This window comes from Belonocnema kinseyi, chromosome 9 (genome assembly GCF_010883055.1).
Source record: "Belonocnema kinseyi isolate 2016_QV_RU_SX_M_011 chromosome 9, B_treatae_v1, whole genome shotgun sequence".
Classification (NCBI taxonomy): Eukaryota; Metazoa; Arthropoda; class Insecta; order Hymenoptera; family Cynipidae; genus Belonocnema; species Belonocnema kinseyi.
Window position 1 is genome coordinate 58,086,808 of NC_046665.1, and position 13,397 is coordinate 58,100,204.

The 13,397-nt window shown below is 29.5% G+C and overlaps 1 protein-coding gene across 1 annotated transcript in view; it reads left to right on the forward strand.

Annotated features, from left to right (window-relative positions):
• LOC117180215 (LIM/homeobox protein Lhx3) overlaps positions 1 to 13,397 on the forward strand; it is a 36,657-nt gene that overhangs the window by 11,408 nt on the left and 11,852 nt on the right. Inside the window, exons 4-5 of the mRNA XM_033372600.1 lie at positions 1,759 to 2,012; positions 11,399 to 11,565. Of these exons, the coding sequence (XP_033228491.1) occupies positions 1,759 to 2,012; positions 11,399 to 11,565 (421 nt within the window). The remainder of the gene's footprint in view (positions 1 to 1,758; positions 2,013 to 11,398; positions 11,566 to 13,397) is intronic.

The following is a 13,397-nucleotide window of genomic DNA, read 5'->3' on the forward strand; positions in this document are numbered from 1 at the left end:
CTTCCTTCATTTCTTTTTTTTTTGTTATTGCCTTTTTCCATTAGGAAATCAATATAAACAAAAAAATGTATACTTTGAGATATGGAACGATCCTGATGTGATAAGCTATTTATAAAAAAGGTCTTGAACTAGAAAGAACTGGACAAGATACATTTTATTGAAAATTTACTGTTAGATGTTCAGTTAAAAGATTTATTTTTTTGTAATGTATAAATTTATCAATTTAGTCCCTTAGGAACCTACCAAAACTAAATACTGTTAAATGGGACGAAGGAAGAGATGGTCAGTGTTGGGATTTTTTATCTTATAAATTCCATACTGAATTGAAGCAATTTTAACTGATAAAAATTCCATTTTCTTCATTTCAGTTTGAGAAAATTTATTTCAATTTTAAACAGTTAAATTTGAAGCTAATCTGTAGAAAATTCAGTTTTCGTTTTTCAATTTTTTTAATTGGATTGAATTTTCAACAGTTCAATTTTTGATTGTTGCAAATTTAACTGAATTGAAGAAAACTGAAAATTGAATTATTAACTGTTGATTTTTCAACAGTTGAAAATTCCATTTTTACTTTTCTTTAATTTTCATTCCTCAACTTTAAATTTTAATTAATTCAAATGAATTTTCAACAGTTCAATTTTCTAAAGCTGAAGATTCCACTGAATTACAAAAAATTAAAAATTGATTATTCCACAGTTGAATTTTAAATTTTCTCCAATTCCACTTTCTTCATTTCTCCATTTCTTTATTCCCTTCATTATTGAGCTTCTCCATTAGGAAACCAATATACAATCAAGAAAATGTAAATCTTAAAATATGGTACGATCCTTGTGTGATAAGCTATTTATAAATATGTACTTGAACTAAAAAGTTCTGGACAAGAGGATTTTATTTATTAAATATTTCACATTGCATTTTTTGAAGATATTTCAATTTTCTCTTATGCTATATAAAGCTATAAAATTAAAGTTCTAAATTAAATACCGTTAAAGAAAGCCAACAAGGAGATGATCAGCGTGGGCATTTTTTTATTCTCATAAACTTTCCACTTTCAAACAAAAATTGTGCATGAATTGAAATGTTTATTTACCAAATTTTAGTGTAAGACTATGCAAATATAACATTTTTATTTGAACTGTTAAACATTCTATTCTAAATTTTCTTTAATTTTGAATTTTTCATTCTGAACTTTTCGTAACTTTTAACTATACAATTTTTAACTGTTTTGGAAATATAACTGTTAAAAATACTTCTTTCGAATTTTTATTCTTGAATATTCTACAATTCATCCGAATTTTCAACAGTGGAAAATTGAAGAAAATAGAATTATCAATTTTCTTTAAATCTCTTTCAAATTTGCCAATTATATCCCGTTTTCGAGAAAATTGAATTTTTTCAAAACAATTGTTGAATGGATTGAAATTTTTATTTATCAGGTTTTTGTGTAAAGTTATGCATATATAATATTTTTATTTCAACTGTTGAACAGTTGCATTTTTAACTGTTAAAAATTCAACTGAATTAAAGGAAATTAAAAGTTGAATTTGCAACTGAAGAAAATTTAAAAAAGAAATCCATTTTATATTTTTAAAAAGTTTTCAAAATGTTATATGCACATAATTTTACGTGAGAAGTTAATCAGTTAACATTTTAATCCATAAAAACGGATAAAAAAAGTTTTTTTTTTTGTAAACGGGACAACATTAGCAAATAATATTTATCCAAATCCTAACTGAAGAACATATTTTCCTTCTTATTTTTTTTATTTTAAATAAAAATATCGAACAAACTGTCAATTTAAAATTGTTGTTGATTGTAGAACTGGCTGATGGCGGAAGTATTGACGGTGATCAACCGAACAAAAGACCGCGGACTACGATCACCGCGAAACAATTAGAGACCCTCAAGTTGGCGTACAACCAAAGTCCAAAACCAGCCAGGCATGTTCGAGAACAGCTTTCAGCCGATACAGGACTCGACATGCGGGTGGTCCAAGTTTGGTTCCAAAATAGGTAAAAATATATTCAACATATATTGGTGTGTTTATACAAAAATCAAACGGTAATTAAGTTGCTCACCCCCCCCCATAGTTTCCCTCCCCTAGTCCCCTTGAATTCCCCATCCCCTCAATTCACCCTTCGACCCCTTCTCAACTTCATCCTCCTCTACTTCCCCCTCTCGTAACTTGCACCCTTATTTCTAATAATTTCCTCTACTTCTCCCGCTCGTCACTGCTACCACTATTTCTAATTATTTCCTCCACTTCTCCCACTTACACTCGATTTTCATTCTTCCCATTCCTAATTCCCCCTGCTTCCTCTTCCTTTATTGAACTTATTTCCACTAGTTCGCTTCCTCTCACTTCTTCTACTCTCCTTACTCTCCTCTCCATATTCACCTTCACTTCCTCTACTGCTTCTCATTTACCATACTTCCCCTCCTCAAGTGCCCCTCATTTCTTCTTCTGCATCTACTTCCCCTTTTCTCATTTTCCTTCACTTTACATAATCCCTCTCCGTTTATTTCACCTTACTTCCTCTCATTTCCTCTCTCTTTATATAACCTTAATTTTCTCACACTCACCCCCCTTATTTCCCTTCACATCCCCTACTTTTGCTCACCTTACCTTCCCTGAATTCCCCTACACACCCACACTTCCCCTCTCACTTTCCATAATTTCCAATATTTCCACTAATTTGGCTTCCGTCTTTTTCCCTCACTTCGCCTACTTCCACTCCCATCTTCACCCCTCACTTCCCCTAATTTCTCTTCCCTCGTGACATAATTATGCCGAAAAAGCAGATTCCTAAATTACGGAAAATGTCATTTAGAGAAAATAATCAGTTTCACGAAGTTATGAGTTCTTGAAATTTTAAGATTGTTTTTTAAAAAATTACGATGATTTTCAAAACTTTGTAACTTTTGACCTAACGGAGATATTATTTGAATTTTTTTCCTCATGCCGGTGATGTAATTGTCCTCTATTGAAATCTACCAGAAAATTGAAAAAAATGTTAAGGATTTAAAAAAATGTGGCAGCTTTCCTGAAAATGTCAAACGTTTATTTTCTCAAGACACAGCTTTTTTTACCTAGTTTTTTTCTGAATTGGGACTTGAATGAAGAAGAAATCTTGCAAATTTCATTTGGTCCAAACTATTTTTCTGCTCAAGAAAATATTTTCGAAAAGTGGATTTTTTTAATTTTCGATACAAAACACAACAGATTTGACAAAAATAGTAGGCCAAAAGTTTGCTTATTTCAAATAGTTTAAAAAAAAAACCTTTACTCTTTTAATATGTCACATCGTTCGCCAGAAAATTAAAAGTTTCAGTTTGTTTAAAGAAAAAATCTAGTCAACGTAACAGGTCCGTCCACTCAGCGCCGTAACCAAGGCAAATTATAAAATGAAATACGCCATATTTTTTTGCTTTTGTTTGTTAATTTTACGCTAAAAAACGACCCCTAATTCATACATACCCTCTCTTCGTGATTAAAAACGTTTTAAGAGTTGAAAAACCACCTTTTAAAATGTAGACATGCTCTAAAGCTCAAAATTAATTACATTACACTTCGAAATTTCCTTCTCATTATCTTTTCCTCAAAAAACTACCCTTCTACGTGAATGTGGGCAGCAGAATATATATATACAAAAAGCATTAAATATAATAGAACTTAGAAAACACTGTTAGTTGATATTGTTTTGCTCTTCTTTTGCTCTCTGATAATATATAATACGTTCCCCAGAAACTACCCATAAGTCATACATACTCACCCCTCGTGATCAAAAACGTTTTAAAAGTCAAAAAACCACCTTGAACAATACAAAAATGATTTAGGACTCAAAATTAATTATATGAAACTTGCAAATTTGCCTCTCATTATAATATTCCCAAAACTACCCTTCCACGTGAACGTACGCAACAGAACATCTTCCACTGGAAGATGTAATCAATTTGGAGTTCTATATCATTTTTACATTGTTCAGGGTGGTTTTCCAACTTTTAAAACATTTTTGATGACGAGGGAAGGGTATGTATGACTTAAGGGTAGTTTTTGGGTTACGTATTATATATTATTGAAGAGAAAAAAAGAGTAAAAAAATATCGATTAACAGTGTTTTCTAAGTTGTATTCTTTTTTATGATTTTTTCATACATATATATGTTCCGCTGTATACGTTCACATGGAAGGGTAGTTTTTCGGAAAAATTATGAAGAGGGGAGAATTTTGAAGTGTCATGTAATCAATTTGAAGTTCTAAATCATTTTTGCATTCCTCATGGTGGTTTTACAACTTTTTAAACTTTTTTGATGACGAGGGGAGGGTATGTATGACTTCGCAGTTGTTATTGGGTAACGTATTATATATTATCGAAAAGCAAAAAAAGAGAAAAAAAAATCGAAATGTTTTCTAAGTTCTATTATTTTTATCCTTTTTCCATACATATATCTTTCGCTGCATACGTTTACGTGGAAGAGTAGTTTTTCAGGAAAATTATAAAGAGGGGGAAATTTTCAAGTGTCATATAATTAATTTGGAATTCCAAATAATTTTTGCATTGTTAAAGAAGGTTTTCCAATTAAGTTGTATTAGTTTGTTATGCTTTTTTCATACATATATATGTTCCGCTGCATAGATTCACGTGGAAGGGTAGTTTTTGGGAAAAATATAAAGAGGGGGAAATTCTGAAATATTATGTAATCAATTTGGAGTTATAAATTATTTGCGCATTGTTCAAGGTGGTTTTTCAACTTTAAAACGTTTTTGATTACGAGGGGATGGTACTTATGACTTAGGGGTAGTTTTTGGGTAACGTATTATATATTATCGAAGAGCAAAAAAGAGCCTAAAATGTCGACTAACAGTGTTTTCTAAGTTTTATTGTTTTTTATGCTTTTTTCATACATATATATGTTCCACTGCATAGGTTCACGTGGAAGGGTAGTTTCGGGGGCAATTATAATGTGAGAGAAATTGGTAAGTTTCATGTTATTAATTTGATTCCTAAATCATTTTTATATTGTTCAAGGTGATCTTTTAACTTTTAAAACGTTTTTGAACACGAGGGGAGGGTATGTATGACTTAGGGGTAGATTTTGGGTATCGTATTATATATTATCGGATATTAAAAAAAGAGAAAAAAATATCAACTAACAGTTTCTTCTAAGTTTGATTATTTTTAATGCTTTTTTCATACATATAAATTTTCTGCTGCATACGTTCACGTGGAAGGGTAGTTTTGGTGAAATTATAAAGAGAGCGAAATTTTCAAGTGCCATGTGATTAATTTGAAGCCCTAAAATATGTTTATATTGTTGAAGGTAGTTTTCCTATTTTGAAAAAGTTTTTGATCACAGGGGGTAGCTGTGTAAGACTTAGGGGTAGTTTTTTGGGAAACGAAATATATGTCATCATAGAGCAAAAAAAACAAACAAATCTCCACTTATCGTTTATCGCATTATAATCATTTTTAGTGAGTTCTCGTAGGTGGCGGCGCGGCGCTGAGTGGACGTCCTGCTAGCGCCGCCACCCTTTTCTCCGAAGTTTAAAGAGCAAAAAAAAGTTTTTTAGCATAAAATTAGCAAAAGAAAAGCAAAAAAATATGGCGTATTCCATTTTATAATTTGCCTTGGCGGTGGCGCTGAGTGGATGGATCTTGAACGCAACAATGATTCGCTCGTAATAAAAAAATATATTCAATCAAAAACTTAAGAGATAACCGCCGCTATTTTTTTAATTTGTGACATTTTGTTGTTTTTCTGATAGATGTCGAAAGTAAAAAATTAAACTCCCAAATTCAAAAATGAAATTAAAATATCGCAATCAGATTAAAAGTTGTAAAGGTTTGATGAAAAAAGTTTTTTTTTTTAACAACTGTAAATTTCACACTTCGCGCGAATTTTTTTTTAACGGTAAAATCTGTTTCGTCTTAGTTCCTGTCTCCGAAATATGAAATTACAGAGAAAAAACTGTTGAAATGGCTTGTTAACGGAATTTTAACACTCTGTAAATGAAAATTAAAAAAAGATAAAAATTCAAAAAAAATTAAGTTACCAAAATTTTAAAACCCGATGTTTCAATTTCCCGAATTTTCATATTTTCGAAATTTCAAATTCCCAAAATAATTTAAAAAATCTAGTGGATTCGCACACCCACATAAAATTTTACACAGATTGAAAGTGAACCAACATATGTGTACATTTTCAATTATGAGCTATTTTTAATCTCAAACTAAAATAATAAAATATTATTCGAAATTTCCAAAAGTATAATTCGTCAGAAATTTTCTATTTCGTCAATTATACTTTCAGTATTTTTCAAAATTAAAGATTTTTCTTTCAAAATAAAAAACTGGAATAGAGAAAGGACCAGTCCCGAAATTTCAGGACGATTAATCAAACTGATGCAAAATATTTTACTCTAGTTCCGCATTTTGTTATGAGAAAACGCTTTGTAAAAAATTAGGTGAATTTTATTTAATGTGATGTGAATTTTAAGAACATTATAATATGGAATTTAATTTTTGACAAATTTATCATAAAAGTATGCCCTGAAAGGCTATATCAATGTTTAAACCAATATATTTCATTTAATAAGGTAAGCACAAATGAATCTTTTATTATTTGAATTAAAAATGAAGTTCTGCAAAACCCTATAAACAATTAAAATTATTGTCTCCCTATCAAGAAACAAAGTTGAGTAACTCTCATTCATTTCTAAGGATTCATTTCCTCCGAAGTGTGAAGCCTCGAAATTTTCTTTTAATAGGATTCTTCTTTATTTAAAAATTGTTTTCGTAGTTGGTGGTTTATTACAATATACTACATACGTTGAATATAAATTTAAATTTTTAGGAATATTATGCTCATTTTCCACCGTATTTTTGACACTATTCTTCTGGGTGGTATAAAAAGAATGTATTGTTTCCTTAAATGGCATCTCTACACAGTGTTCCTTTTCATGTCAAAATGGCCCTTGATTTTTGGCAGGATTAAAAATATATGTTTAAGGGTTCTACAGGACAGCTAAAAAATGATCAAATAAAAAAAATTTTTAATGAAAATGGAATAGTTCAATTTTCATATAAAAAATTAATCTTCAGTAATAAAACGATTCTTATACATAAAAATTGATTTTTCCAGCACATAGTTGAATTTTTTATCTACTTGTTGAATTTTCCAGACAAAATTGCTCATTTTCTTTACAAAACATTCAATTTTAAAAACCAAAGTTAAATCTCCAATTACAAAAATTTATTTTTACCCCAAAAAATTGAAGTTTCAATAAAGTAGTTTGATTTATAGCCAAAGAGATGAATTTTCTAATTATAAATCTTCAACCAAAAAAAAATAAGATATTTCAAGACAGTATTCTAGCTTTGAAACAAGGAGTTGAATTTTTAACCTATAAAGTTTCAATAAAAAATGCAAAATTCGATATTTCAACGGTACAAAAAATATTCTTATTTTAAATAAAAAAACAGAAGAAATAAAAAAAATCGAAAATTAAAAAAGAGACGAATTTTCAACACAATTGTTAACAATTCAACGAAAACATATTAATTTTCAACAAAACGGTTACATTTTTTATAAAAAAACATTCATTTTCTGTTAGAAAAATATGAAGTTTAAACAAAATACAAAAAAAGACGAATCTTCTGCAAAACAGTTCAATTTTTAATCCAAAATATGCATTTTTAACTAAAAAAAGAATTATCAACCAAATATGTAATATTTGTTATTCCGACTAAAAAGATGTTAAATTGATATACAGACAGTTGAATTCAAGCAAAAGGGCCGAATTAAAAGAATTTTTAATATTAATTTTTAACGAAAAATGTAATCGTTATATATTTAGTTAATACAAACTAATTCTCTTAACTAAAAAGACAAATGTTTAATAAAATATTTAATTTTTAACCAATGAAATGAATTTTTAACTGGAGTGATGAATCAGAAACAAAAAATGTCAATAAACAAGTTTAACAATAAATTAGCCCAAAAGATAATTTTGTGCTTTCACGTTTTTTTACTAATGTGAATTTAAATAATTGATTGATCTCCCGCCCCCCCCCCCCCTGCATATTTAGATACATTTGATGGAGAGAATTCACAACAAATATTTTACAAAAATAGAAAAATACTTTTCTGGACGGCCCTACCACTCTTATTACCACTTTTTTATAATGAGAGGTGGTATATATGTGCAATATATCCTGTAAAACAAACAAGATGGCGGATGGCATCCAATGAACGGGGTTCCGTTATCACTAGGCGGAGAATCAATATTGTATATATGCTCCACCGCATTTGCTCCGCTACGAACATTCATATTTCCCGAGAAAAACCACTTTCGAGGAAAATTGAATTTTCCTATTTTTATCGATATAAACTCAAATTGAAAAATGATAAACAAATCATTTTATAAATATCCAATCCCAAAATATCAAAAATTTATAGTTTTCTTTTTTCTGTCACCATTTGCAGGTTTTTATTTGAAACTAAATTCCTAACTTTATATTTTTAAATTAAAATGCAATAGTTTTTTGCATGGACTATTATTGTTGAAACAATGGGATACGAATACCATTTTTTATTCATCTTTACAACAAATATTATAAATTGGATATTGCAATTGCTGTACAGAGAACCCGGGAAAACTGTGAAATGGCCGGAAATTTGTTGAGTCCGCAAAGAAGCAGGAAATGACAGTACGTTTTTTGAACGGCAAATTTTACTAATTGAAAAAATCTATGCAATCACTTGAAGTATCAAAAATTTTATATAGCATGTTATACCGCAATTGAAAATCTGTTCAATTTCAACATTTTTTTGAGTGTTGAATTTTTTAATTAATAAAAGAATTTTAAAATGAAGCTTTGAAAACATAAGAAATTTATCATTAAAACCGTTTAAATTTGAAAATTTTGGATGGAAAAAGTTTTAAGTTAATCAATTGTAAATATACATTTTTAATGATTTTTAAAACTATTCGATAGTTCCAGCATTAAAAATTAAATTATCATTGATTCTTTGAAACGATTACAATTTTGAAATAATTTTAAATCCTATCCAAATATTATTTGAGTCTCAACTATTCCATTTTTGACACATTTAATTCAAACTTTTTAATTAAAAAAAGAACGTTATTTTCGCATTTGCTAATATTTAACTGTTAATTTAAAATAAGCAATTAGAAATAAAATTTGCGATATTATGCAATTTTAAACTGAATTATCTGAAATAGAGAACACTAAATCTATACATTTTTTTATTTGAAAATAATTAATATTAAAATAATTCAACTTAAAAAGATTCACTTATAAAAAGTCTTTTGGATATCACAATTATAATTTTAAACTAATAGAAAGATAGTTTGGTGTTTAAATTTTATCCGAATTGGAAGATGAAATTTTTGGTTTTCTACACTTCTGTTTTGTTGAAGGTGGACACATTTGGTATTTTAAACATCTTTATTAATCTTAAAACGAGAATTTTTTTGCTTTGGTCGAGGAAGATTTCATATTTTAAAGATTTTTATCAAGTTGAAAAGGAGGTAATTTTGGTTTTCAGTTGGAGACCAATTTTTTCCTTTTAACATTCCCAGTGGGCACACAATTTTAAAATGTATTTGAAACGTCCTAACAACGTTTTTTGGACGTACAAGTGAAAAGACGTTATTTGAACGTTTTAAAAACTGTCCTGAGTCAGACCAAATAATGTTCTAAAAATGTTTTAAGTTCGAATTACGTCTTTAAAACGTCTGTGGAACATTGTATGTTTATGGAACGTTATATGGACAGACTTAGGACATTTTTAAGCCGTTCTGAAAATGTTCTTTAACGCTTGTGCCCACTGGGTTGTTATTGAGGACGGGGGCAAATGTTTTATTTTTTGTTCCGATTAGAGGTGCGAACTTTTTATTTTCAATTGTTTACAGAATTCTAAGAGGAACGTGTTTTATTACATTTGAGCGTTTGTAAATATAATTTTTTAAGCTTCAATACACTTTAAAATATAAAAGAGTTCCACTTTATGTGCTTTAATTTGCAGTTTTGATTACTTTAAATAAACAAATTTTCAGTTTTAAGATCTAATTTTTTTTTAATTTCACTTGACTGATGTCAAGACATTTTTTGCGAACCGGAAAATTACAGAATTTTTTTCTTTGCTTAAAACGGTCACCCTGAATTCATGTTTATTTTTATTGTAAATGTCCTTAGTCGTCGTTGGCACAGGTTTCATGCAAATATCAAGCTGTCGGCAATGATAAAAGTTAAGCATCTTGACTTAAGTCAGTAAATGAATGGGTGTCCCTGTACTGGATATGATATGACAAGAGAAAATTAGAGATCAACTCTTCATTCTGAATGATCTTATCTCCTCAATCTTTTTTGGAAGTACATTTTGAACAAAAAAAGTTTTTCCATGCTGAAAAAAAAATTAATAGTGAGAGCTTTTAAATATTCTTTTTATTAGCATGACTCCATTAAAAATTAACTTTCACCTATACACTAAAATAAAAAATCTGAAAAGAGTGCAAAAATTAAGCATATTATGCAGATTAAAAAACAAAAATCACATTCACAATTCCTCCAAACCTCTGCCTACCGCAAGATATTAATCGATTCATTTCAAATTTCATCAACTTTATATGGGACCCAAAAGGAAACTTTTCAGAGCTTAGGCATTTTCAATGTATTAAATTTTTTTCTCGATCTACCCTAATGATAATGGATCAGTGATTCGCCTTAATGTCTTCGAAACTGCATTTTTTTAATTTATAGGTGCTTACTGGTTTAAAATCTTTTTTATAAAATTAATTCGTGAATTTTTTCAATTATGAAAATATATTAATCAGATAAAATTTCTAACTTCTTAAATTTTTTATGAACTTCTAATTCAAGAATTTGAATTCTAAATAATGTCTGTATGTAAAATTTTCATAAAATTAGAAATTTTGGGATCACAAGGACTTTCCTAATGGAAACAGTTGATGAAATTTAACGTTTTTCAAAGGTCCTTCGTTGGTTGTGTATTCATTTTTTCAATTCTAAGAATCTTTTAACAATTTTAAGATTTTGCTCATAAAAAGCAGAATTATACACTGGAACTACAAATGCAAACACAGACCGCTTCTAAACCGAAATGTTAGAATTTTAAATTATTCTCAATTTAAAAACTTTCTAGATTGTGTTTTTAAGTCATGGAGAAATGTTGAAATTTAAACCTGCCATTATCGAATGATTTCCATAATAAAAATAAAACTTAGAAGAAAGGTTAAGAAGTGCCAAACTATTTTTCTCAATCATGGAGTAGGGCACAGAAACCCCTCATATTATACATGAAAATCATAACAAGAGATTTAATGATAAATCATTTTATTTTTTTATTTTTAGGAGAGCGAAAGAAAAGAGGTTAAAAAAAGATGCCGGAAGAACGAGATGGTCGCAATATTTCCGGGGAATGAAGGGAAATGGCACTGGAGGCCATTCTCCAAGGCATGATAAGCTCCTCGATAAAGACGAGCTTAAAGTTGATCTCGACTCCTCCTTCGGTCACCATGGTAAGATTCCTTCAATTTCACCATTAATTATTTCAGTTTACCTTGACATGTATGTCTTAAAAAAATGGTTCAAACCTTCTCCTCTCAAACTTTCCCTTTCCTACCCCCCCTACTTCACCTCTCGTCCTATACTTCCCCTCCCCTCACTTAAAAATTCACTTCCCCTCTCTTTTCACACTTGTTCCTGCCCTACTTCTTTTCTCCACAAGTGCCCTGCTAACACACCTCTTCTCCTACTTCCCTCTTCTAGTTTCCCTACTTAATTTCTCTCTCTTTCTCTAATTCCCCTCTCCTCATCTTCAATAAATTCCTTTACTTTGCCCTCCTCGATTTTTCCTCACTTTTACCACTTCCCCTTCCATCATGCCTCTCATTTCCCATCGCTTCATCTTTTCCTCCTCCCCTCATTTCTTATCACTTCCGTTACTTCCTTGATCCACTAACTTCGGATACCCTCATTTCCCATCTCTTCCCCTTTTTCCAATCTTCTCATTTCTCCTTACTTCTACCCTCAATTTCTTCACTTTTACTATTTAACCACTCCTCATTTCCTTTCATTTCCCCTACTGACTCTACTCAACGATGAAACAAGGCCTAATGGGACATTTGGGGTCAACGAGTACACCCATTTTTTATCCGGACAAATCACTATCAATGAAATGTAAAATCCGAGTGTCCCGCTTTACCCCACACTCTCTAGCCTAATCCCGTTGACTAAGCAAGGGATCATCCACAAATTAGGTAAAACAATTTTGGAAGGAGTGGGTCTTGTAAGAGTTTTACTGTTTCTAAGGGGGGGGGGCAGAGATTGGAAGATCTTACAGAAGGAAAATGTTTATTATAAACAAATGAGTCCAAAGATATTAAAACTCAGAGGAAAGTCGTCCAAAAATTCGTTTCGTTAAATGAATTTATTCTTAAAAAAGAGGTTTGTACTCAAATTCATCTGAAATGATGAATCTTCAACCACAAAAATAAATTTCTAACCGAATAGTTGAACTTTCTTGAAAAAAATGAATTGACAACCAAAAAGATTAATTTTCTGCTAAAAAAGACTGCATTTTCAACAATAACAAAATTGTAACTAAAAAGCTGAATTTTCTACTGAAAAAACAAACTATTTTTAAACAAAAAGGGAACGGTCAATTTTTATATAAAAAATTAATTTTCAACCAGAAAGATGACACTTCTACCAAAAATACAAATTCTAAACTAAATCCACGAACTTTCAAATAAATAGTTAAACTTCCAAATAAAGAAGATAAATTTTCAACTAAAATTGGAATAGTTTAATTGTCAGTTAAGAAAATGAAGTTTCTACCAAAGATAAAAAACAGTTTTCAATCAAATAGTTATATATTGAACTGAACAAATATTTTTAACTGAAATTATGAACCTTCAATAACAAAACTAAATAAATTTGTAACTAAGAAGATTGATTTTCTAAAAAAAAATGGATTTTCTACAAAATACATGAAAAATTACTTTTCAACAACAGAAGAACGAATTTTCAATCAAGTATTTCATTTTTCCACTATAGAAATAAAATTTAAACAAAAGAATGTCAAGCTTTAATAAGAGTTAAATTTTCAACGAAAAAAGATATTTCACTCAATTAAGAAAAAAAAACATGTCAAATGTTGATTTTTCCAGGTAAAAAGATTAATTTCGTACCGAACGGTTCCATTTTCAACCCGAAAACTTTTTAACCAAATATTTTAGCATTTTTAAAAAAATGATTATAACTAAGTAGTTAAATTTTCAAGCAAAAAGTTAAAGTTTCAATAAAGAATATTAATTTAAGGTCAGTTACACCAGTCCCCCCCCCCCCC